Raw genomic sequence first — 25,337 nt, forward strand, 5'->3', positions numbered from 1 at the left:
ACAGAAATACCAGGGTACAAAATATATTGGAAGGACAGAACAGGTTGTGTTGGTGGGGGAGTGGCACTATATGTGAAAGAAAGCATAGAATCAAATGAAGCAAAAATCTTAAATGAACCAAACTGTACCATAGAATCTCTATGGATAATAATTCCGTGCTCGAATAATAAGTATATAGCAGTAGGGATATATTACTGAACACCTGACCAGGATGGTGATAGTGACTGTGAAATGCTCAGGGAGATTAGAGAGGCTATTAAAATTAAAAAAAAAACCTCACAATAATAATACGGGATTTCAGCTATCCCCATATTGACTAGGTATATGTCACCTCAGGACGGGATGCAGAGATAAAGTTTCTTGACACCTTAAATGACTGCTTCTTGGAGCAGATAGTCCTGGAACCCACAAGAGGAGAGGCAATTATTGATTTAGTCCTAAGTGGAGCACAGGATCAGGTCCAAGAGGTGAATATAGCTGGGCCGCTTGGTAATAGTAACTACAATATAATTAAATTTAAAATCCCTGTGGTGGGGAAAACACCATAGCGGCCCAACACGGTAGCATTTAATTTCAGAAAGGGGAACTACAAAAAATGAGGCGGTTAGTTAAACAGAAATTAAAAAGGTACAGCACCAAAAGTAAAATCCCTGCAAGCTGCATGGAAACTTTTTAAAGACACCATAATAGAGGCTCAACTTAAACGTATACCCCAAATTAAAAAGCATAGTAAGAAAACAAAAAAAGTGCCAAAAGAAAAGAAGACTTTGACTCCCTCAGGGAACTGATGGGCAGGATCCCCTGGGAGAATAACATGAGGGGGAAAGGAGTCCAGGAGAGCTGGCTGTATTTTAAAGAATCCTTATTGAGGTTACAGGGACAAACCGTCCCAATGTGCAGAAAGAATAGTAAATATGGCAGGCGACCAGCTTGGCTTAACAGTGAAATCCTTGCTGATCTTAAACACAAAAAAGAAGCTTACAAGAAGTGGAAGGTTGGACAAATGACCAGGGAAGAATATAAAAATATTGCTCGGGCATGCAGGAGTGAAATCAGGAAGGCCAAATCACACCTGGAGTTGCAGCTAGCAAGAGATGTTAAGAGTAACAAGAAGGGTTTCTTTAGGTATGTTAGCAACAAGAAGAAAGTCAAGGAAAGTGTGGGCCCCTTACTGAATGAGGGAGGCAACCTAGTGACAGAGGATGTGGAAAAAGCTAATGTATTCAATGCCTTTTTTGCTTCTGTCTTCACGAACAAGGTCAGCTCCCAGACTACTGCACTGGGGCAGCACAGCATGGGGACGAGGTGACCAGCCCTCTGTGGAGAAAGAAGTGGTTCGGGACTATTTAGAAAAGCTGGACGAGCACAAGTCCATGGGGCCGGATGCGCTGCATCCAAGAGTGCTAAACAAGTTGGTGGTTGTGATTGCAGAGCCATTGGCCATTATCTTTGAAAACTCATAGCGATCGGAGGAAGTTCCGGACGACTGGAAAAAGGCTAATGTAGTGCCCATCTTTAAAAAAGGGAAGAAGGAGGATCCTGGGAACTACAGGCCAGTTAGCCTCACCTCAATCCCTGGAAAAATCATGGAGCAGGTCCTCAAGGAATCAATTCTGAAGTACTTAGAGGAGAGGAAAGTGATCAGGAACAGTCAGCATGGATTCACCAAGGGCAAGTCATGCCTGACCAATCTAATTGCCTTCTAGGACGACCTAACTGGCTCTGTGGATGAGGGAAAAGCAGTGGACGTGTTGTTCCTTGACTTTAGCAAAGCTTTTGACATGGTCTCCCACAGCATTGTTGCCAGCAAGTTAAAGAAATATGGGCTGGATGAATGGACTATAAGGTGGATAGAAAGTTGGCTAGATTGTCGGGCTCAAAGGGTAGTGATCAATGGCTCCATGTCTGGTTGGCAGCTGGTATCAAATGGAGTGCCCCAAGGGTCGGTCCTCGGGCTGTTTTTGTTCAATATCTTCATAAATGATCTGGAGGATGGTGTGGATTGCACCCTCAGCAAGTTTGCAGATGACACTAAACTGGGAGGAGAGGTAGATACGCTGGAGGGTAGAGATAGGATACAGAGGGACCTAGACAAATTAGAGGATTGAGCCAAAAGAAATCAGATGAGGTTCAACAAGGACAAGTGCAGAGTCCTGCACTTAGGATGTAAGAATCCCAAGCACCGCTACAGACTACGGACTGAATGGCTCGGTAGCAGTTCTGCAGAAAAGGACCTAGGGGTTACAGTGGACGAGAAGCTGGATATGAGTTAACAGTGTGCCCTTGTTGCCAAGAAGGCCAATGGCATTTTGGGATGTATAAATAGGGGCACTGCCAGCAGATCGAGGGACGTGATCGTTCCCCTCTATTCAACATTGGTGAGGCCTCATCTGGAGTACTGTGTCCAGTTTTGGGCCCCACACTACAAGAAGGGTGTGGAAAAATTGGAAAGAGTCCAGCAGAGGGCAACAAAAATGATTAGGGGACTGGAACATGGAGGAGATGGTATGATGTGATAATGTGCTTTTGGTAATTAATTGATCTTTAAATATTCATGGTAAATAGGCCTAATCCCCTGAGATAGGATATTAGGTGGGATCTGAGTTACCCAGGAAAGAATTTTCTATAGTATCTGGCTGGTGAATCTTGCCCATATGCTCAGGGTTTAGCTGATCGCCATATTTGGGGTCGGGAAGGAACTTTCCTCCAGGGCAGACTGGAAGAGGCCCTGGAGGTTTTTTGCCTTCCTCTGTAGCATGGGGCACGGGTCACTTGCTGGAGGATTCTCTGCTCCTTGAAGTCTTTAAACCATGATTTAGGACTTCAATAGCTCAGACATAGGTGAGGTTTTTGGCAGGAGTGGGTGGGTGAGATTCTGTGGCCTGCGTTGTGCAGGAGGTCGGACTAGATGATGAGAATGGTCCCTTCTGACCTTAGTATCTATGAAACACATGACTTATGAGGAGAGGCTGAGGGAACTGGGATTGTTTAGACTGTGGAAGAGAAGAATGAGGGGGGGGATTTGATAACTGCTTTCAATTACCTGAAAGGGGGTTCCAAAGAGGATGGATCTAGACTGTTCTCAGTGGTAGCAGATGACAGAACAAAGAGTAATGGTCTCAAGTTGCAGTGGGAGAGGTTTAGGTTGGATATTAGGAAAAACTTTTTCACTAGGAGGGTGGTGAAACACTGGACTGCGTTACCTAGGGAGGTGGTGGAATCTCCTTCCTTAGAAGTTTTTAAGGTCAAGCTTAATCCCCTGGCTGGGATGATTTAGTTGGGGATTGGTCCTGCTTTGAGCAGGGGGTTGGACTAGATGACCTCCTGAGGTCCCTTCCAACCCTGATATTCTATGATTCTATGAACAAACAAAAGGAAGTATTTTTTCACACAATGCACAATCAACCTGTGGAACTCCTTGCCAGAGGATGTTGTGAAGGCCAAGACTATAACAGGGTTCAAAAAAGAACTAGATAAGTTCATGGAGGATAGGTCCATCAGTGGTCATTAGCCAGGATGGGCAGAGATGGTGTCCCTAGCCTCTGTTTACCAGAAGCTGGGAATGGGCGACAAGGGATGGATCACTTGATGATTGCCTGTTCTGTTCATTCCCTGGCATTGCCCGCTGTCAGAAGACAGGATACTGAGCTAGATGGACCTTTGGTCTGATCCAGTATGGGTCATTCTTATTGGTCACCTAAAAAGAATGCCTCAGGTGTGGTAATCTTCCTTACATCCTCCGCAGTGAACTCCAATGCAAAGAATTCATTTGACTTCTCCCCAATGGCATTGCCTACCTTGAATGGTCCTTTAGCACCTTGATCATCCAGTGGCCCCAGTGATTGTGTGACAGGCTTCTTGCCTCTGATGTACTTGAAAAAAATTGCTGTTAATTTTTATGTCTTTTATTAGTTGCTCTTCAAATTCTTTTTTGACCTGCCTAATTATACTTTCATAATTGACTCAACAGAGCTTAGGCTCCTTTCTATTTTCCTCAGTAGGTTTTATTTCCAGACTTTAAAGAATGCCTTTTGGACTCTAACCACTTCTTTTACGCTGTTGTTTAACTTGGGAGGCAGTTTTTTGGTCCTCTTGTTGTTGTTCTCTTTGATTTGGGGTATATCTTTAGTTTGAGCTTGTGCAATGGGGTCCATTTACTGCGAGCAGCACCTCCTGCTGGCCATCCTGGGGATTAGTTCTGCCAGCTTGCGTTCCTGCTCTGGTGTTGTTTTCTCCCATCTTGTCTCACTTTGCTGCCTTGCTCACTCCCAAGTCTGCAGTTTCCTTCTTTGTGGCTTGGCCATCTGGCCAGGTCACTAAAGTCCTCCTCTTCTGTGGGATTCACAGTCTTTCCAGGCCTGCTGTCTGGCTGGCACCTCCAATGCCCTTGCCACTCCCCAGTGGCTAGTAGAGGAACCCAGGCCCTCTACAATGGAACCCTCTACATAAAAAGCAGCAACAGTCCCTGTACAGTCTTACCCCTTACTGCTGTTTCCCTGGGCTTCTTCCTACTTATCAGGCTTCTCCCCGCTCTGGGTTTGCCATCTTCCAACCCCCACCATTCAGAGAGTGATTACAGCCTACTTCCATATAGCCTTTCCCAGCAGAAACTCTTACTGCAGCAAGCTATCTGGCTTTATACAGGCCTTGCCTCTTCCTGCACAGGTGAGCTTGTCCTTAATTAGCTGCCTCCAGCCTAAATCTCCCCTGCTTGCAGCCTAATTAGTTGTTTGGGCCTCATGGCCTAATTCAGCTCTTGCAGGGCTAGTGAGGGTAAGTTTACCCCATCAGAGCCTGTATTATGGTATTTTAAAATAGTTTTCATGAAGCTTGCAAGCATTTCACTTGTGACTGTTCCTTTTAATTTCCATTTAACTAGCTTCCTCATTTTTCTGTAGTTCCTCTTTCTGAAGTTAAATGCTATTGTATGTGTTTCTTTGGTATTCCCCCGACCCCCAAGGATATTACATTTAATTACATTATGGTCACTATTACCAAGCAGTAATACAGTCCTACTGCTAAGCTCTCTTTATTCGAGCATGGAATTTCTGTCCCTAGAGATTCTGTTAGTTATTTAAAATTTTTACTATAATTGATTCTTTGCTTTCTTTCATACATAGTGCCACTCCCCAACCACCACAGCCTTCTCTGTCAATCCTCTATATTTTGCAGCCTCATATTACTGTGTCCCACTGATTATCATCATTCCACCTATTATACCAATATCCTGATTTAATATTAGGCATTCAAGTTCACCTGTCTTAGTGTTTAGACTTCTAGCATCCATACACAAGCACTCATAAAATTTGTCACTATTTAGTTGTCTACCTTCATGTGATGTAATTAAATGGGACTCTTTTTCATTTGACTGTTTCTCTTCAGTTCCTTCAGTAGATTTTATCAACGTCTATACTCTCCTCTTTACAAGGATATAGAGAATACCTTTTAATAAATCCTTCCCTATGGGATGTCTGTGGCTGAACTGTGTGCTCCTCCACACCTGTAGGCTTTTCCCCACCTTTAGTTTAAAAACTCCTCTATGACCTTTTTGATTTTCCATGCCAGCAATCTGATTTTGTTTTGATTTAGGTGGAGCACATCCTTTCTGTCTAGGCTCCTCCTTTCCCAAAAGGCTCGCCAGTTCTTAGTAAACCTAAAACCTTCCTCCTTACACCATCATCTCATCCATACATTAAGACCCTGAAGTTCTGCCTGAAATTGGTCCAGTGCATGGAACTGGAAGCATTTCAGAGAATGCGCTGAGGGAGTTCCTGGACTTTAATCCATTACCTAGCAGCCTAAATTTGGCCTCCAAGACCTCTATCCTACCTGTTCCTATGTTACTGGTACCTATGTGTATCACAACCTCCAGCTCCTCCCCAGCACTGTACATAAGTCTGTCTAGATCAGGGGTTCCCAAACTATGGTATGTGTAGCCCCAAGGGTATGCAAGATGTCTCAGGGGGGCATGCGGGAGAAATTGTGTAATGGTGGATTTTGTTAATTATTTTCTTTATTGCATTTTCATAAGAGGCTACTCAGATGAAGCTTTAAAACTCTGTGGGAATTTGTTATATAAAATACGGTAGTTAATTTACTTTAAGATGTACCAATGAGTATCCTGATACACAGAGACGCTAATGTACAGAGCCCTCACCTCCAGTCACTGTACAGCGCGAGTTCAGTCGCCCAGCAAGTGGGCAGAATTTAGGGTTTTTTTGGGTGGGTTGTATATGTTGCACTGTAACTATATCTGTACACAACAGTGCAACATGGACAGATGGCTAATACAGATAGTGTGAAGAAGAGCATACAAAGGATCAGTGATGAGAAGTGAAGTGATAAAATTTGTCCTGCTTGCTGAAATCGCTGGTGAGACAACGATTACCGACTCAACATGCAGATCTCAGCCTGTGAAGCGAAACGTTGACACCAGGGACAAAACAGGATGCATATAAAAGAGACTTAAATATGATGAAATGGGCTTTACTTGGGCTGGAGACAGTGAATTCCCTCAGCTGCAGTGTGTGCTATGTGGTGAAATCCTGTCAAATAACAGACTAAAACCACCTCTTCTACACAGACACTTGGAAACAAAACATGAACAACAAAAGGGCAAACCACCAGCATTTTTCAAGCGGATGTGGGTGCAGCTAATGGCAAGCAAGGAAGTTTTGCGCTCTGCTGCCCCTGGTAACAATCTTAAGGCCTTTGAGGCATCACTAGTGAGTTGCAGAGTTGCGAAGTCAGGAAAACCTCACATCGTAGCAGAGGAACTAACACGACCTGCGGCTGCAGACATGCTAAGCACTATGCTTGGAGAGAAGGCCCAAAAATTAATTCAGTTAGTGCCATTATCAAACAACACAGTGTCACATCAAATTGATGACATGGCCAATGATGTCCCAACTCAATTAGTGGACTGTGTCAGGAGCAGCCAGTACTTTGCAGTTGGAAAAAAGCAGGTGGCTGAGTTTGGGATCCAGATGCTAGCAGAGGTCCCTGAACAGTCAGATGGGGCTGTTCAAGGTTTTGATGCCGTTTGCGACAATGTACCTGTGTGAAAGTGGATTTTCATCATGCACTGGAATGAAATCAAAGTATCGTCCAGTGCCTTTGTGTAGAAAACAACTTTCGACTCCAACTATCACCTATCACACCAAATATATACGCTGGTGCTCAAACAACCTCATCTGTCACGTTAATGGTGACTGGTACTACTAAGCCATTCTTTACGGGGGTCAAAAATACGCATACATTAAAACTAAAACCGCAAATGATATGTACTATAGTCCTTTATATCATGTGTATTTAGATTAATAGATTCATAGATATTAAGGGCAGAAGGGACCATCATGATCATCTAGTCCGACCTCCTGCACAACGTAGGCCACAGAATCTCACCCACCCACTCCTGCCAAAAACCTCTCACCTATGTCTGAGCTATTGAAGTCCTCAAATCGTGGTTTAAAGACTTCAAGGAGCAGAGAATCCTCCAGCAAGTGACCCGTGCCCCATGCTACAGAGGAAGGCAAAAAATCTCCAGGGCCTCTTCCAATCTGCCCTGGAGGAAAATTCCTTCCCGACCCCAAATATGGCAATCGGCTGAACCCTGAGCATATGGGCAAGATTCACCAGCCAGATATGCAGCAAAGAATTCTCTGTATTTGTGTATTATAATTTGTACATTTTGTACACTGCTTGGGCATTAAAAGGCTTTAATATAAAACCTGTATTCTGGTAGGGGGTACGTGGGCAGCTGGTGGATCTGGTAGGGGGTATGCAATAAGAAAATTTGGGAACCTCTAGTCTATATGGCTTGTGAGATCTGCAACCTTCACACGCAACAAACAATTCACCATGCAGTTCTCCTTGTTATGACAAACCCAGCTATTTGTATTTCTAATTGTAAGCAGAGGCAGGATGAGCTCTACCCTGACATCTGGTGGCGAGTCATGGTGGGTTGTGGAAAACAACTTCAGGGACTGATCTCATTTGCATAGGCACACCCACCCTGCCTAGTGGTCACTTTGGCTGCTGTAGGAGCCTCAGTTTCTCTTTTATTGGGGCAGGAATAAACTGCTATTATCCTGATTATGTGATTCAAGGGCAGTGGAACTATACTTGGCCTTTTGTTATGATGGAGGGACTCACCATCAACAAAGTAGCACTCGCTAGGCAAGAGTCATGGGTTCCAAAACCCAGTGAAGGGGAAAGGGATTAAGATTAATATTTAATACTTGGTGGCATGGGCCCCCTGGTTGGGGCTTTACATGCTAACTGAACTTTCTCCTCTCTCCACTGTGGAATATCAGAGCTAATTTTGATTTCATTAGGAGTCTAGTTACAGGCTACGAGCTGAATTCACTTTGGGCTAATGGTGCACCAGCACTGAGGCTCCCTTACTACAAGCTGAAATCCCTGAGTGTTGTGTAGTGGGGAGCCTGCAAATATATGGAGGAGCAGTTTATGGGACGGCGAGCAGAGTGGTTGGTGGAGCAGAGCAGTTTGTTGGATGCCTGGAGCAGCTCATGGGGGTGGCTGACAGAGTGGAGCCCCATGGAGAGTAGGGACAAATCAGCTTTGGCCCATGTAAGGTACCGCTTCCCCCCCATCTCCATCCAGTTTGGGAGGTAAAACTCTGCAGATAAACGTTCAAACTCTGGGGCTGCCCTGACCAGGGACAGAGACTTTTGGGTTGTTGGACTTTTAGGACTTCTGGTGATTTTGGGTTGCTGGACTCAAGAACCAAAGGGAAACGACAGTGCCCCAATTTGCATGGGCTGTGTTATGAATCCTGTTGGTGGTGTTTCCCCAACATAATGCCACATTGTTTCTGTTATTAAAAGGCTTTTTGCTACACTCAGACTATGTGCTTGCGAGAGGGGAGGTATTGCCTCTTGGAGGTGCCCAGCAGGGGTGGTATATATTTGTCCCAGGTCACTGAATGGGGGCTCGAGCCGGTTTTGCATTGTTATTGGAATGGAACCCCCTAGATATTGAACCCGGCCCTTGTTGCTGCCAACTCTGACAGGCGGAAGGATTACATAATCCAGTCCCCTACTATTACCTGTCTTTTCCTGATACCTCTTCGTGGGAGGGGAGCCCAGTTATCCTCAGTGCAAGACATCATCTGGAAGGAGAGTCCCAACTATGGGATCATTTCCCTCTACTCGAGCCTGATGTTCACCTTCCCTGAGATGTTCATCCTCCTCAGCTGCACAAATGCTGTCAGAATGGGCTTTCTGTGTCCCAGAAAGCCTCCTCTTTGTACCACTCTGTCGCACTTAGCTCCTCCAATTCAGCCATTCTGGTCTCAGGGTCCCGTACACAGTCTCTGCAGGCCAAGAGCTCCTTGCACGGAATGCACACACGCCACGGGCCCAGAAATATCCCAGAAATGGCATATGCTGCATTCAGTGCAATAAACTGGACAACTTCCCTCCCCCCGCTGAACTTCTGCCTGCATTCCTTTTACTCCTGCAGGCTTGGTGGGGATTTTTTCGAGGGGTTGTTAATTGGCCTGAGTTCAGCTCCTACATTCCCTCTCTAAACTCCCTGGCAAAATGCCTGAGGTCACTTAGAAGCTGGCTTTTTAACCCCCTGTTCTCCCTGAGTAGCCCCTCCCCCTTATTAAGGGACCCTAAAGGGAGGAGGAATCAGAGGACATGGGAAGCTCTCAGCCTTGCCTAGAAGGCTGCTTGGCTCAACACATGGCCCCTACACAGACCACACTATAAACCTCAATCCAGCAGGCGCACAGCAAACAACCTAACAGACCACAGATGAGGGAGGAGAGACAGATGCTTCCAACAAGAGAACTACTTGTCGCCCCTGGCTCCCAAGACACAGCTCCCTCCACTCCCTGCACACAGCAAAGGGAAGGCAGAGAGCTGATGCCTGATGAAGCCATAGCTTCAGGGGGCACTGCTGGGCAAAGGCCAGTAGAGTTTCCACTAGAGGAAAGCAGCCCAAACTCTTTTCAGACTTGCCAAGCACCTTGTATAGTGCATCCAGTCAGCCCTGTGTTCCTGCCCACATCTGAGAAAAAACAGAGCAAAAGACCCCTATAACGCACCATTTGGCCTAGAGCTACCTGCGGAGACTAGCAGTCCCAGCTCTTCCAAATGCCATTAATAGCTCTGTGCACTTTACAGTCCTTATCAGGCAACGTCTCAGACCCCCACTGCAGCAGCAGGAAACTGCCATGCATCTATCTCACAGAAGGGGCAGCTGCACAAAGTCACTGATAGCATGGCTGGGAAAGAACTCTCCTCAGCATGGCAGAGCCAGGTCTCATCCACTTGGCCATGCTGCCTTTCAGAAGGAATGTGCCACGCTAAGTGCTTGGCTAGGCTGCCTCTGACTTAGGCTACACTCTGCTCGGAGGGGAACACAACAAGGAACTTTGATTCCCAACAGCCCAGTGAATCTGCAGATTAACCTCTGAGTTCTGGGGCACTAGAGGGGAGGCCTTTGAGGCAACCAAAATGTAAAATTTGGATTGTAAGTGCCTCAGGGCAGGCACAGCACCTAGCACAAGGCGAACCTGGTCTAGAACTGCAGCCTCTAGGAGCTACTGCAACTCCACAGCTAACTAGCAGCCAGGACCCAGGCTAGTGGGCACTGCTATGATGAACGTTTACGCTCCGAGGCAAATGCAGCTCTGGGTAAAAGGGCAAAGGCTCACGCAGGCCTGCTCCCTTCTCTAGGAGTGGGAAGTCCTCATTCCCCTTCTCTGCCGTACTGACAAATCCTGCAGCCTGCCTATGTGGAGTTGGGGGTGAGGGGGCAAAAACAGGGCTCCAAACCACCCGCACCTGACTGGTTTGTATTTAGGGCCCACCGTCAGCCAAACAGCCTGGCACACAGCTATTGCTCCAGGCTGCCACAAGCCAGGCAGCTACAGGGGCAGCTCGGCTCCTGGGCGCTGTGACTGCACGGCCACTCCCTGCTCCCACCCAGGACAGCTATGCTAAGCATAGTGGCTTTAAGGCTATGATGTCTGGTGTGGGGGCCCTGGGGCAAAGGGAATGAACCCTAGAACCCTCTAACAGCCAGGCCCCCTCCGCCCAGCAAGGGAAGGACCCTGATCCTCTTCTAGCCATTCCTCTAGGTCTCCCTCTGTGGCAGGTACTTTCCAGCTTTAGCAGCAGGCGTGGCTTGCGGGAGGGGGTGACACAAGTGCCAGGAGGGAAGTGCCCCTCCAGTTTAGCCTGAGACTCCCAGTCTCTTGCTGGCCTTAGAGAAGATAGGCTGTGTGCTGGGAAAGCTGGTTTGCAGCACCAAGAGCCCAGGGGGCCCAGGACGGAGCCTGGTGCAGCATGGCACAGCTGGCTGCCCTGGACCTGCAGCCTCTGCACCCAAGGAGAATCCCACACTGGCTGCACAGCAAGGGGACCACCTCTCATGTAGCCACAACCCCCAGGGCCAGCAGTGAGTGATCTGCCCCAGCTGCTCCCCAGCCCCCTTCACTTCTGCACAGCACTGGATACACTCCCAGGAAGCACAGGCACCATGGGAGCAGCCCGCCCTGTTCTACGACCTGCACGTGGTGCCCCGCTCAGAGATCACAGGGGAGCCAATGCCAACTTCTTTTATTCAGGGCGGGGGGCAGACACGTTTGCAGCAGCTCAGAAGAGTAAAACCCCCAACACTTCCAGCATGCATAGCCTCCCTGCAGGGCAAAGCCCCACTCCGTCTCTAGGGGCCTGGCTCTCCCAAGGCAAGGATTACAGGGGACTGGAGGAGATGTTGCCCTATGGGGCTCCCCCTTCCACATTGCTGCCCTTTGCCCCTCCCTGATTCAGATCTCATCCTCTCTGCCTCGAGTAAAAGGGGCTGGGGCAACCCCTGCCCCAGTGCAGGCAGACACTGCCAAGAACGGAGTGTGGCCCCAGGCTCTGAGCCCAGCCCCAGCTCCCCTCAGCAGCCAGGAGTTGGGAAGGTTCCCTCCCTGGCTCCAGAAACGCCCAGCCATAGGCCCAATAGGTGCCTCCTGCAGGTGTCTGTGTAGCTGAGCAGTCCTCTCCCTCTGCGCCCCACTCCCCGTGTAGGGAGAGGGGGCCGCCGCCAGCTGTGGCTATTTGATGTGGTGGTGGAACTGGATCACGGCTTTCTCCTGCTCATGCGTCTCAATGGCTCCGGGCCGGATTCTCCGTATCTCATGGATGGCGTCGACTCCGGTGAGTCTCTGGGCTTTCACCAGGTAACAGGCCAGCATGGTTCCCGTCCTGCCAAATCCCAGCATGCAATGCACTGCCACCGCCTGGGGGAACAGCACACGGCAAGGTTAGGCCAGGCCTGGTACCTTCACCCCCACTCACATCTCACCGCCTGGGAGCAGGTTAACGTCCCCGCGCAAAGCAGGAGAGGCCTGCCCCCATCTCTGGGACTGAGTGGCAGAGCTGGGTGTCCTCAGCCGTGAGTGCCCTGGCCGGCCCGGTAGTTGGAAGCCCTAGTTGTGCTGCGGGGAGCGGCAGAGAGACGCCCTAAGGCTGAAGGAGAATGACTGCCCTCTGCTTACCCAGCACCAGGCACTCTGGGGTGGTAGCAGCAGTGGGAAATACCCAAGGGCTGGCAGGCTCCTCATCCTCCCCTGGCATTTTTCCCAGCATGAGCCACGTTCAGAGGGATGGCTCCTCGGGTGTCTGGACTTCAGGGTCCCATCACAGGCAGTCAGGACCCAGAGGGCGTGACAGGGTGAAAATGGTGCGGTGCCCCCAGGATCCACACTGGGTGCAGGTGCAGAACAGCTCTTGGCCCTGCCCCACTGAAGCAGGGATGGGAGTGGTAAGGAGCTGTAAGACCTGCCCCACCCCAGCCAGCCTCAGAGTTGGGGTGACTCTGGGAAATCCCCCCACACCTGTGGTGACGTTTGAGAACCTGCTGCGTCAGGGCCCTCCAAGGTGGGTTACAAGCTGCCTGGGGCCGAGTGGCTGCTCACAGAGAGCTGCATGGGGCTGTTATATGCCAGCCTTGTGCCCCCAGGCAGAGATTTTCTGTGGCACAGGCAACGCCAGGCCTCGTGCTTCTGGACCTGTGGAAAGCCCTGTTACCGTTCCCACGGCAGATCCACACCCCCAACTCCCGTCTCCTCCTGGGAGCTAGCTAGCATTCAACCCTGCCTTCTCCTGGATGGAATCAGAATGGCACAGCCATGTATCTCTGGCCCCACACTGCCTACAGCGCAGGTGTCCAGGGCCTGGACCTCGAGCTGAGTCCCATAAGAGCCAGCACTGGGAAGCTCCCATGGACACAGTGTGAGGCACAATGACCCCAGCTCTAGGGACCAGGACTGTTCTCATCGCTGAGTGGGGGTCAGGCCCAGAGGGGACACGCCTGAGCTGGGTCACAGCATGAGGCATGAGCAGCCCCACCAGGGAGGGGGAACTCCAGCACTGCTGGCTCAGACCTTGGCCCCTTCTCCTGGGACCCGCCCCAGAAGAGCAGCAATCCCCGCCCGCAGGCCCAAAGCCCTTCCTGCTGCTCCGGGCAGAGTTTGGGCTTGAAGAAGAGCTCTGCTCAGGCCGAGTTTTGAAGCCCAACCTGAACCCGCCCCGGGCACAGCCGACCCGAACCTGCCCCGAGCGTCCAGTCCTTTTCAGACCTGCCCCAAACCTGACATTTCCTGCCGGTTCCAACACCACAGCCTCGTCCTTGGGGCTCAACCTGGTGGGGACTCCCAGCTCCCCACACCCTGTGCCCGCAACCTGTCTCTGGCCACAGCTGCGTTATTTGGAGTCACTGCAACTCCTCAGTGCACTCACTCTGCAGCGCACCCAGCGTGCCAAGTGGGCGGCCAGTGGGAACAGGGCATGTGGGGGAGGTGATGAGAGCTGACCTGAGCCCCAGAGGGTCAGGTTGTTTTCAGACCTGAGCTCAACTCCTGGTTGGGTCCCAGCAAGTTGCCAGGCTCTAGCAGGAAGAGAAGGGCACAGGGAGAGTGGGGGCACTTCCTGGGCATCACAGCCACATGGCTCTTTCAGACCAACAGCCAATCTGGCTGCAGGGGTGTGTATGCACGTGGGGAGAGGTTACGGACAGGCCAGACCTCCCCCTTGGTGCTGGCGTCCTCCACAATCTGCAGGAAGTGCTTGATCTGCTCCAGTGACGGGGCACAGAAGTCCTGGATGCGGAGGCGATGGAGCTTGATGCCAGGGCAGGTGTCGTGGTAGGGCGGGTTTCGCTCCGTCAGTGACACCAGGTGCTGGATGCCATGCTCATGCATGTACTGGTAGTGTGCAGGCTGCCGTGGCATGGCCAGCCCTGCCAGCTTGCCGGGCACCACCCAGGAGAAGTTTGGAGGGACGGCTGACGCCATCGGTGCTGCAGGCAGACACAGCAGCATGTTAGAAAGCGCACTGTGGGAAGACACATTCCTAGCACCCTGCTGCCCCTGTGCCCCCATCTCCAACCTGGCCCAGGGCCTCCCTCCATCCCCATCCCTGGCTCCAACCTGGTCCTCACAGCTTCATCCCCATAGCCCCAAAGGCTCCAACCCTGCTGCTCTAGGGCAGTGGAGGGGATGGGGAAGGTGGCTCTGCAGCCCATTCATTAACTGCCTGGCAAAGGGGCCAGACACTTGCACGGTGGCAACAGCCCTGCCCCACGAGTCCAACACTGACTCCAGCTGCTGGAGCTGGCACAGCCGCAACACACGCTGGGCGGCAGTGGGAGGGCTAGATCCACAAGCCAAGGCTACCGAGTATAGAGCACAGCCTGACTCCAAAGCTGCAGCATGGAGCTTGTCAGCCTGTCATTCTATGGGGCTGGGTGGGGAGCTGCCATCACCACAGTTCCCGGCCTCCCTTGCAGATCCACCTGCAGTCACTATGCTGTCTAAACTTGAACAGGATTAAGGGGCATAGGAACCAAGTGTTGATAAATTGGAGAGAGGTCAGAGAAGAGCCATGGGAATGAATGACTGACAGGCTAGAAAACCTATCTGATAGTGAGAGAGTCCCAGAGCTCAGTCTATTTAGCTTTACCAAGAGAAGATGAAGAGGTGACTTGATCACAGTCTGTAAGTACCTACATGAGGAACAAATATTTGATAATGGGCTCTTCAATCCAGCAGTGAAAGGTAAACACGATCCAAGGGCTGCAAGTTGAAGCTAGACAAATTGCGAAGGGAAAGAAGACATGCATGTGTCCCCGTGATGGGGATTAACCACTGGAACCATTTACCAAGGTCGTGGTGATGGAATCTCCATCACTGGCCATTTTTAGATCACGATTGGATGTTTCCCTAACAGCTCTGCTCTAGGAATTATTTCAGGCCAGGTCTCTGGCCTGTGTTATCCAGGGGGTCAGACTACATGATCACCATGGTCCCTTCTAGCCTGGGAAGCTATGAAACAAAAGGATTCGTCTCTCTCGGTCACGTGAGAGCCCCGCTCAGGAGGCAGAGAGCTGAGCGTTGACTCCTACCCGACTCCGAATGGGACTGGCCACACCCCATCCCTTTGAGACTGGAGCGAAGAGGAGCTGGCTGTGGAGAGCCCAGACACAGTGCAGCCATTAAAACAACAAGGAGTCCAGTGGCACCCACCAGCCCCTGGCCTAATGTACTATGCCCCTGAAACTGAGTGCCAGGGCTTGGGGTCAGGAAAGGAGGCATGGCCCAGCCCACTGCAGAGCCCTCCTGTGCCCCCTGCTCACTGACCCAAGTCAGGCCTAGCTGCCCCCAGTGCAAACTTCCTGGGGCCATGAAGCAGAGCCCCAATCTCAGAATGCACCTGGCAGCCACAAGAATAATCCTGCTCCATAGAGGAGTTGGGATAAATTCCCATGGGCCCCCCCTGGGGCTGGGCAGATCCATGAACACCTTTTCATTGGGGAGCAGGGCCTGTGCCAGAGACCAGAGTGCACTGTGGATTCAGGGCCCTATTCATATCCCCACACCTACTAAGGCGGTGCTAAGGCTGAAGCGCTGGGTCCCCTGGCAGGCCTGGGGCATTGTGGGATTGCTAGATGCCCTTCCAGACCTGAGATGCCCCTTGTCCCAGAGGCATGTGACCTCTGGGAGGTGGAGGAAGGTGGCAGGGTGTATCAGAGCTGGCCCCAGAAAAAGCAGGATTATCTGCTCGGGGTTCAGATGGTCACAGACAAGGGGGAGCAAGGTGCCTAGCCCTTGGCTGGCACCAGTCCCCAGGCAGTCAGGCAGCACTGTGCAGATGCCAGTACCTGTCAGAGCCGTGATTTCTCCTGGCTCTCCTGCGAGGAAAGTGGCTGGTGATTCTGCGCTCCTTCCTGCTGTCCTCACCTCACCCAGGCAGTGCAGGGCCACCTGGAGACTCTTGTCTCAGCCCCCGGGGGCCCAAAGGCACCCACAGGGCAGTTCTGTAGGGTTAGTTCCCAAACACTCTGAGTCTCAGCACCCCGGATGAGATGGGGATCAAATCATGCTTCTGGCTGGGGTGTTGGGAAGAGGACCCACTGAATATAGATTTTTGAAAGCGCTCCCCATGCAGCAATTCCCCCACTCACCTCTTCCCCACATGCACCCATGGACCCCGGGCACTTTGGCATCCTGCTCTTTCCTGTTTGCTCCTTGTCGGGCTCAGATCCTGCAGTGACAAGGGCCAGAGGAAAGCTATCCTGCCCCACCCCAACAGACACAGATATGGAGCCCTGGTCATTTTAGACCCTGCTCATTGTCTCTTCTCTAGGGAAACGATGGATGCTTTTTGGAGACAGATTAAATGGGGGGGAGAAGAGCCCTAATTTAATGCAAAACCACGGTCCTCATTTTAGCTGCCCCACAGAAGACACTCACCCCATGAATCCAGCAGCCTGGAACGCAGCCCCCGGACACACCTGAACTACAGGTGCCACAGAACTGTCACTAGCCATTTCCTGACAACTGTACTAGGTTCACGTTTCAGCCAGCCAGTGCCTGGGGAGAGCTTCAATTTCAGTATTCAATTCCTGCGGGTGGGTGGAGTGGGGGAAAAGGACACCCAGACTCCCTGCACCGAACTCTCGGCTACATCTCTGCCTGCTTCAGTGTGCCAGCACCCCCAGCCGGGCAACACAATGACCTGGCCTGCACTGACCTCCAGGGAGCTCCCTGGGTGGCTGCACCCTGCACACACTTAACATCACAAGGGAGGGTGTTGGTGAATCGGTAACACTCTAGCACTACAGCTCCTCAGCCCCAGCAGAGCAGCTGTTCCACACCGAGTGTCACAGATGAGCCAGCAGCGAGTCCCAGACCCAATATCAAACATTTTCACAGTACAGTTGCTGAGAGTATCATTTCCATCAACCTCTCATAACAATTATTTAGCCCATACGTTTTGGGTAAATCTTAGAAAAGGTCATCTCAACCCCATGGCTGTGCCCTACCCTGTAACATAAAAGACATTTAACCCTTTAAATCTCTTGCTAATTGCTTGCTCGAATAATATGTCTCAGTGAGTTCTGCAGGATAACGGGACCTTGTTTTAAAAGGGTTTTGTTGCCTTATTTTGTATTATGGGAAGGGAATAAGGAGAAGATTTAACAGTCCCCTCTGCTCACCTTTCAAATCTCTCCCCAAAACCTCTAGCCTAGTGGTTCTCAAACTTTTGTACTGGTGACCCCTTTCACACAGCAAGCCTCACAGTACAACCCCCCCTTATAAATTAAAAACACTTTTTTTACATTTAACACCATTATAAATGCCAGAGGTGAAGCAGGGTTTGGGGGTGGATGCTACTAGCTCGCAACTCCCCATGTAATAACCTTTACTGTGGTCAGGGGAGGGCTCTTTCACACCATCCACTCACTCACACAGCAGCTGGGGAAGGAAGTATTTTCCACATTCCTTGTTCAATGCCACCCAACACAGATCTGCTCTAGGAATTATTTGGGGCAGTTCACTGGCCTGTGTTATATAGGGGGTCAGACTAGATGATCACAAAGATCCCTTCTGGACTTGGCTCTATGATCCTGGCGCTAGGTGGGCAATGTGACCCACTGGGTTTCAAAGTCTGCTCCTAGCTATGCAGTGTTTGCAAGGATCAGGACAGCCCGGGTCACTCCCTCAGTATCATGAATCTGGTGGTTGGCGGTTTGATGCAGGCCAATAAGACAGGAGGCTGTGAGGGGTGATGTCTGGTGGAGGATGGGTACCCCCTGAGCCTGCAGTGGAGGGCTGAGCCTGGCACAGCTGGCATCCCCTAGCTGAGCACCCACACACCCTCCACCCGGCACTTGCACCCTTCTAGCCCAGCACCCCCTGAGCACTGCAAAGAGCTGAGCCTAGCATAGCTGGCACCCCCGAGCTAGCACAGTCCCCCGAACTGGCATCCACCCCCCAGCCCAGCCCCACAGCTCCCCAGTCCAGCACAGCTGGCACCCCAACCACCCCCCCAGCCTGGCACCCCCCAAGCCCGGCAGCCTGGCACCCCAACCACCCCCCAGCCTGGCACCCCCCGAGCCCGGCAGCCTGGCACCCCAACCACCCCCCAGCCTGGCACCCCCCCGAGCCCGGCAGCCTGGCACCCCAACCACCCCCCAGCCTGGCACCCCCCGAGCCCGGCAGCCTGGCACCCCAACCACCCCCCAGCCTGGCACCCCCCGAGCCCGGCAGCCTGGCACCCCAACCACCCCCCAGCCTGGCACCCCCCGAGCCCGGCAGCCTGGCACCCCAACCACCCCCCAGCCTGGCACCCCCCCGAGCCCGGCAGCCTGGCACCCCAACACCCCCCAGCCTGGCACCCCCCGAGCCCGGCAGCCTGGCACCCCAACCCCCCCAGCCTGGCACCCCCCCGAGCCCGGCAGCCTGGCACCCCAACCACCCCCCAGCCTGGCACCCCCCGAGCCCGGCAGCCTGGCACCCCAACCACCCCGCAGCCTGGCACCCCCGAGCCCGGCAGCCTGGCACCCCAACCACCCCCCCCAGCCTGGCACCCCCCCCGAGCCCGGCAGCCTGGCACCCCAACCAGCCCCGCAGCCTGGCACCCCCCGAGCCCGGCAGCCTGGCACCCCCCCGAGCCCCCCAGCCTGGCACCCCAACCACCCCGCAGCCTGGCACCCCCCGAGCCCTGCAGCCTGGCACCCCAACCACCCCCCAGGCTGGCACCCCCCGAGCCTGGCAGCCTGGCACCCCAACCACCCCCAGCCTGGCACCCCCCGAGCCCGGCACCCCAACCACCCCCCCGCCCGGCACCCCCCCGAGCCCGGCAGCCTGGCCCCAAACCACCCCCCAGCCTGGCACCCCAACAAACCCCCAGCCTGGCACCCCCCCGAGCCCGGCGACTGGCACCCCAACCACCCCGCAGCCTGGCACCCCACGAGCCGGCAGCTGGCACCCCACCACCCCCCAAGCCTGGCACCCCTCGAGCCCGGCAGCTGGCACCAACACCCCAGCCTGGCACCGAGCCGGCAGCCTGGCACCCCCCGAGCCCGGCAGCCTGGACCCCCAACACCCCCCAGCCTGGAACCCCCGAGCCGGCAGCCTGGCCCCCCACGAGCCCGGCAGCCTGGCACCCCAACCACCGCAGCCTGGCAACCCCGAGCCGGCAGCCTGGCACCCCAACCACCCCCAGCTGGCACCCCCCCGAGCCCGGCGCCTGGCACCCAAACCCCCCCAGCCTGGCACCCCCCGAGCCCCGCCGCCTGGCCCCCCCCCCGAGCCCCCCAGCCTGGCACCCCAACCACCCCGCAGCCTGGCACCCCCCGAGCCCTGCAGCCTGGCACCCCAACCACCCCCCAGGCTGGCACCCCCCGAGCCTGGCAGCCTGGCACCCCAACCCCCCCCAGCCTGGCACCCCCGAGCCCGGCACCCCAACACACCCCCAGCCTGGCACCCCCCCGAGCCGGCAGCCTGGCACCCAACACCCCCCAGCTGGCACCCCCTAGCCCGGCAGCCTGGCCCCCAACCACCCCGCAGCCTGGCACCCACGAGCCGGCAGCTGGCACCCCAAACCACCCCCAGCCTGGCAACCCTCGAGCACGGCAGCCTGGCACCCACACCACCCCAGCCTGGCACCCCCCCGAGCCCGCAGCTGGCACCCCAACACCCCCCAGCCTGGCACACGAGCCCGGCAGCTGGCACCCCCCGAGCCCGGCAGCCTGGCACCCAAACCACACCCCAGCCTGGCAACCCCCGAGCCCGGCAGCCTGGCACCCACAACCACCCCCAAGCCTGGCACCCCCGAGCCCGGCAGCCTGGCACCCCCAACCACCCCCAGCCTGGCACCCCGAGCCGGCAGCCTGGCACCCCCACCACCCCCAGCCTGGCACCCCCCGAGCCCGCCAGCCTGGCACCCCCCGAGCCCGGCAGCCTGGCACCCCAACCACCCCGCAGCCTGGCACCCCCCGAGCCCGGCAGCCTGGCACCCCAACCACCCCCAGCCTGGCACCCCCCGAGCCCGGCAGCCTGGCACCCCATCCACCCCCCAGCCTGGCACCCCCCGAGCCCGGCAGCCTGGCACCCCCCGAGCCCCCCAGCCTGGCACCCCAACCACCCCGCAGCCTGGCACCCCCCGAGCCCTGCAGCCTGGCACCCCAACCACCCCCCAGGCTGGCACCCCCCGAGCCTGGCAGCCTGGCACCCCCACCACCCCCCAGCCTGGCACCCCCCGAGCCCGGCACCCCAACCACCCCCCAGCCTGGCACCCCCCCGAGCCCGGCAGCCTGGCACCCCAACCACCCCCCAGCCTGGCACCCCCCGAGCCCGGCAGCCTGGCACCCCAACCACCCCCCAGCCTGGCACCCCCCGAGCCCGGCAGCCTGGCACCCCAACCACCCCCCAGCCTGGCACCCCTCGAGCCCGGCAGCCTGGCACCCCAACCACCCCCCAGCCTGGCACCCCCCGAGCCCGGCAGCCTGGCACCCCAACCACCCCCCCAGCCTGGCACCCCCCGAGCCCGGCAGCCTGGCACCCCCCGAGCCCGGCAGCCTGGCACCCCAACCACCCCCCAGCCTGGCACCCCCCGAGCCCGGCAGCCTGGCACCCCAACCACCCCCCAGCCTGGCACCCCCCGACCCCCAGCCTGGCACCCCAACCACCCCCCAGCCTGGCACCCCCCGAGCCCGCCAGCCTGGCACCCCCACACCCCCCAGCCTGGCACCCCCCCGAGCCCGCCAGCCTGGCACCCCCACCACCCCCCAGCCTGGCACCCCCCGAGCCCGCCAGCCTGGCACCCCCACCACCCCCCAGCCTGGCACCCCCCGAGCCCGCCAGCCTGGCACCCCCACCACCCCCCAGCCTGGCACCCCCCGAGCCCGCCAGCCTGGCACCCCCACCCCCCCAGCCTGGCACCCCCCGAGCCCGCCAGCCTGGCACCCCAACCACCCCGCAGCCTGGCACCCCCCGAGCCCGGCAGCCTGGCACCCCCACCACCCCCCAGCGTGGCACCCCCCGAGCCCGCCAGCCACACGCCCCACAGCCCCCTGCGCCCGGGCCCTCCGCGTCTCACGCTCCCAGCCCGGGCTGCAGCAGGCGGAGGCCGCGGCCGCTCTCGGAGCCAGGCCCAGCACCTGAAGCCGGCCCGGCTGGATCGCACCCCGCGTCCGCTCTCCGCAGCCCGCCGTCGGGAGCCGGGGCCGGGCCGCCAACGCGTGACCTGGGGCCGTGCGAGCCGCGGGTGTCTGGCTCCCGGGAGCCGGGGGAGGCGCCTGGCCGCGGCGAGCCCCGGAGCCCCGCGGCGGCGCTGGCGGGGAATCGCTGCGACTTGCCGGCGCTGGGGGTCCGGTCGCTGTCGCTGGTCGCCGGGGACCGCTCCCGCGTGGGCCGTGGGGAGGACACTGGGGAGGCTCCGACAGAGGCTGGAAAATTGCTTGATAGTGATTTAATCAGAACCCAGTTGTCCAGCCGGCGACGAGTGGGACGCGTGAGACCGCGCCCGCGCAGGGCCGCCGCGGAAGGAGTTGTGGGGCGGGAAGCAGGCAATGGCTGTAGCAAGAAAAGCCCCCCAGAAACTCCATGGAACTGAAGCTCCTACCAGGCTGAAACAGGAGGAGAAGGAAGGTAGCGTAATAACAGCCATTGAGCCTGTTATAAAGGGAGTCAGTATCATTCTTGTCGCTTTGCAGATGGGGAAACTGAGGCACATATCAGGGAAGTGACTTGCCCAAGGTCACACAGCAGGCCACTGGCAGAGCCAGACGAGAACCCCTCCTCTCTGGAGTGCGAGGCCTGAGCTGTCTCCATCAGGCGCATGACTCAATAGAGTTATTTTTCTGTTTTCTAAGTACAGTAATTCAGCTAACTCTGTAAAGGGATCCCTGCAGTCTGACTGAAGGGCTTGTGCCTGGAAGACACACCTCCATGCTGCCATGAAATTAATTAAAACTGGAAATGTTACACAGCATGTGCTCTCTCTCCCCCTTCCATGATCCCCTATATCTGCCTCTGTACACAGGAGGCTGGTGCCTTGCACTCTTCTGCCACACAGATTCCCCTCAGGGCCCCCAGAATATCTGATATTGATGTTAACACCTCACTGAGATGCAGAGAGCAGTTCACCACTCTAACAGTGACAGGCTCAGGCTCTTTGCAGACTCAGGCCGTGTTGCTGCATCAGTCACAGTCAAGGCAGCTTCCCCATCTCAGAGCAATTGTCTCAGGCTCTCTGCAGACTCAGGCAGTGTCGCTGTGTCAGGTACAGTTGGGGCCGCTTCTCCCTCTCACAGCAATGGGCTCAGGCTCTCTGCGGGCTCAGGTAGCATCACTGTGTTGGTTACACTCAAGTGAGGTTTTTATGATTTTCTTTGCAACCATGAGGGCTAGTAACTGCCTTTGTTCCAAGGAAAGCTGTGATTGCAGGCCGTGAGGAACAGGGCTCTAGGCAGAGGCCTAAGTGCCTGGGCTCTAATTCATCCCTGGGGAGGAGGAGAATTCCTGTGGTGGTGGCTGGGAAGTGCTGATGGACTCTGGTGTGGAGGGTTGGTGTATTTCTGGGGACAGCTGATGGATTCACAGGGGTTGCTTGTGCAGGGTATGTGTGACAATTTTATTACTTCAAATTTGCATACATAAATTGTGCATTCAGGCTGGGATTTTCACAGGTGACTGAAACTCTCTCAGGCTTCTTTGGAAATCCCAAGCTAATTTCCTTAGGAACATATGAAAACATTTTCACCAATAAATGAGCAGCCTCCCAAATCCCTGCAAAACAATGAATGAATAGAAAACGATATGCACAAATCTTGTTATCCCAAATGAAGTTCCCAAACACTTCAATCCAAACACACTGGTGTAAATAAAACAATAAAACAAGTTTATTAACTACAGAAAGATAGACTCAAAGTGTCTACAAGTAGTGAGGCATAAAAGTCAGAATTGGTTACAAAGAAATAAAAGGCAAAACACAAACTAATACCTAACTTAACAAGCTAAGCGAATTCAAAGCGAAACTCTCTCTCATCATATGTTCTAACAGTCTTACTGGCTGAATCTTCGAGCCAGGATCTCTCTCCCTCACCCAGTGATGCTTCCTTTGTCTTTTAAGTGTTGTCATCTCCAGCTGAGGTTTGGAGCAGAAAGTCTCTTTTCATGGGAAGCCCCTGCTGTTCATTTGCCAAGATGTAAATTTCTCACTCACACTTTCTTCTTCGTGCCAAAGAATGTCCACTTAATCAGGTGATAGTCCATTTGTTTATGTTGGCACCTGGCCAAGGCATCAGTTTGCCTTTTGTCTCTGAGGAACTGGTTTGTGCCTGCTTTTCTAAACTTGGAACATGTCTCAGCAGTCTCATTCTGTATAATCTTATGACTTTACATACAATGTTGTCACACATATTGTACCAGGACAGTAATGACCAGCAAATTATGAGTTTTCAAATGATACCTCACTATTCATATTTTGTACAAAATTTATCATCGTCTTATAAAAGTGGTAAACATAAGGGTACAGACTGTCACACCTACTTTGATAGGGTAACAAACCTTGTGGATGGGGGGAAGCAGTAGATATGATATATCTTGACTTTAGTAAGGCTTTTCATACTGTCTTGCATGAGCTTCTCATAAACAAACTAGGGAGAGATAACCTACTATAAGCTGGATGCATAACTGATTGGAAAACCATACTCAGAGAGTAGTTATCAGTGGTTCACAATCAAGCTGAAGTCCCACAGAGATCTGTCCTGGGTTTCATTCTATTCAATAGCTTCAGACATGATTTGGATAATGGCAGAGAGAGTACATTTAAAGATGTGGATGATACCAAACTGGGTTGCATGCACTTTGGAGGACAGGATTAGAATTCAAAATGATCTGAACAAACTGGAGAAACGGTCTGAAATAAATAGGATGAAATTCAATAAGGACAAATGCAAAGTACTCCACTTAGGAAGGAACAATCAGTTGCACACATACAAAATGGGAAATGACTGCCTAGGAAGGAATACTGCAGGAAAAGATCTGGGGATTATAGCAGATAACTAACTAAATATGAGCCAACAAAGTAATAGTTGCAAAAAAAGTGATCATTCTGGGATGTATTAGTAACAGGGTTGTAAGAAAGACACAATAAGTAATTCTTCCACTCTACTCAGTACTGATAAGGCGTCAACTGGAGTATTGTGTCCAGTTCTGGGCACCACGCTTCAGGAAATGTGTGGACAGAATGGAAAAAGTCCTGAGAAGAGCAAAAAAAAAAAAAAAAAAAAAGATTAAAGGTCTAAAAAACGTCCTATGAGGAAAGATTGAAAAAAATGGGTTTGTTTAGTCTGGAGAAGAGAAGACTGAAGAGGGGTCATGATAACCGTCTTTAAGTATGTAAAAGGAATAAGGCAAAGCTATTGTTGAAACTTGCATTACATGCCAAATAAAAAAAAAATGCTGTTAAAAAAAGTGGGTTTAACAAATTGTGGTTTTCAGCAATATAAGCTCCTGTATTTTCTGTATATGCAAGAGCAGCTTCAGCTAACTCTCCCTGTATGCGCATGCTTGAATAAATGAACCTCAAGCTTTGTTCTGATCCAAACACAATGTGTGGTTAATTTTTCCATGACAATCTTGGTGCCGTGACTCGGATAGATGGTGACCCCCAAGAGCCGGAGGACCAAGAGCTGTTCCCCACCAGACCCCGGGCCCATCTGAAAAGGTAAGAGACCTTTTGAAATCTCTATATTGGGTTTCTGGTGGAGGACCACCTGTAGGCTCTGGGTTCGGGAGAGTTGCATGCTCTATTTGGACTTTTGCTGCCAGACACGCCTGATGCCCTTGGTGTGGGTCAGAGTCCCATCCAGGTTTGGTTCCCCCGGGAAGAACCACTGAGGGTGGCTGGGGAGGTCGTGGATAGATCTGGGCAGGTCGTGGATAGACCTGGTTCCATGTGCCAGTGTGAAAGTGAAGGTCGGTAGACCGGTGTGAGTGTAAGTCACAGGAAGACGCC

The 25,337-nt window shown here is 53.7% G+C and overlaps 1 protein-coding gene and 1 long non-coding RNA gene across 8 annotated transcripts; both read right to left on the minus strand.

The window, feature by feature from the left end:
• Positions 1-8,006: 8,006 nt before the first annotated feature.
• On the minus strand, positions 8,007-21,972 carry DUSP23 (dual specificity phosphatase 23). 7 transcript variants are annotated; one of them, XM_043502116.1, is made up of 5 exons: positions 21,755-21,972; positions 21,673-21,718; positions 16,492-16,571; positions 14,054-14,328; positions 11,581-12,268 (listed from the first exon to the last, which is right to left on the minus strand). In XM_043502116.1, exons 3-5 carry the CDS (start codon positions 16,502-16,504, stop codon positions 12,083-12,085), a joined length of 474 nt encoding a protein of 157 aa, XP_043358051.1. In that variant the 5' UTR covers positions 16,505-16,571; positions 21,673-21,718; positions 21,755-21,972; the 3' UTR covers positions 11,581-12,082. The 7 variants fall into 7 exon arrangements, 6 of the variants coding, with proteins under 6 accessions (XP_043358051.1, XP_043358053.1, XP_043358052.1 ...); XR_006276920.1 differs by lacking the exons at positions 21,673-21,718; positions 21,755-21,972 and adding an exon at positions 8,007-8,018 and having other exon boundaries at positions 11,656-12,268; positions 16,492-17,663; XM_043502118.1 differs by lacking the exon at positions 16,492-16,571 and having other exon boundaries at positions 21,755-21,965.
• Positions 9,054-23,581, minus strand: LOC122457400. Its single transcript, XR_006276926.1, has 3 exons — positions 23,571-23,581; positions 17,835-17,841; positions 9,054-9,533 (listed from the first exon to the last, which is right to left on the minus strand). It is a non-coding gene; the product is annotated as an uncharacterized LOC122457400 (long non-coding RNA).
• Positions 23,582-25,337: the final 1,756 nt, after the last annotated feature.

Source organism: Dermochelys coriacea, chromosome 24 (assembly GCF_009764565.3).
Source record: "Dermochelys coriacea isolate rDerCor1 chromosome 24, rDerCor1.pri.v4, whole genome shotgun sequence".
In the NCBI taxonomy this organism is placed as follows: Eukaryota; Metazoa; Chordata; order Testudines; family Dermochelyidae; genus Dermochelys; species Dermochelys coriacea.

Coding starts and splice junctions, on each gene's coding strand:
- DUSP23 (XM_043502116.1), bottom strand. Junction 12,269..14,053: donor ACGCCAGCACCAAGGGGGAG/GTCTGGCCTGTC, acceptor CTGTTCCCCCAG/GCGGTGGCAGTGCATTGCAT.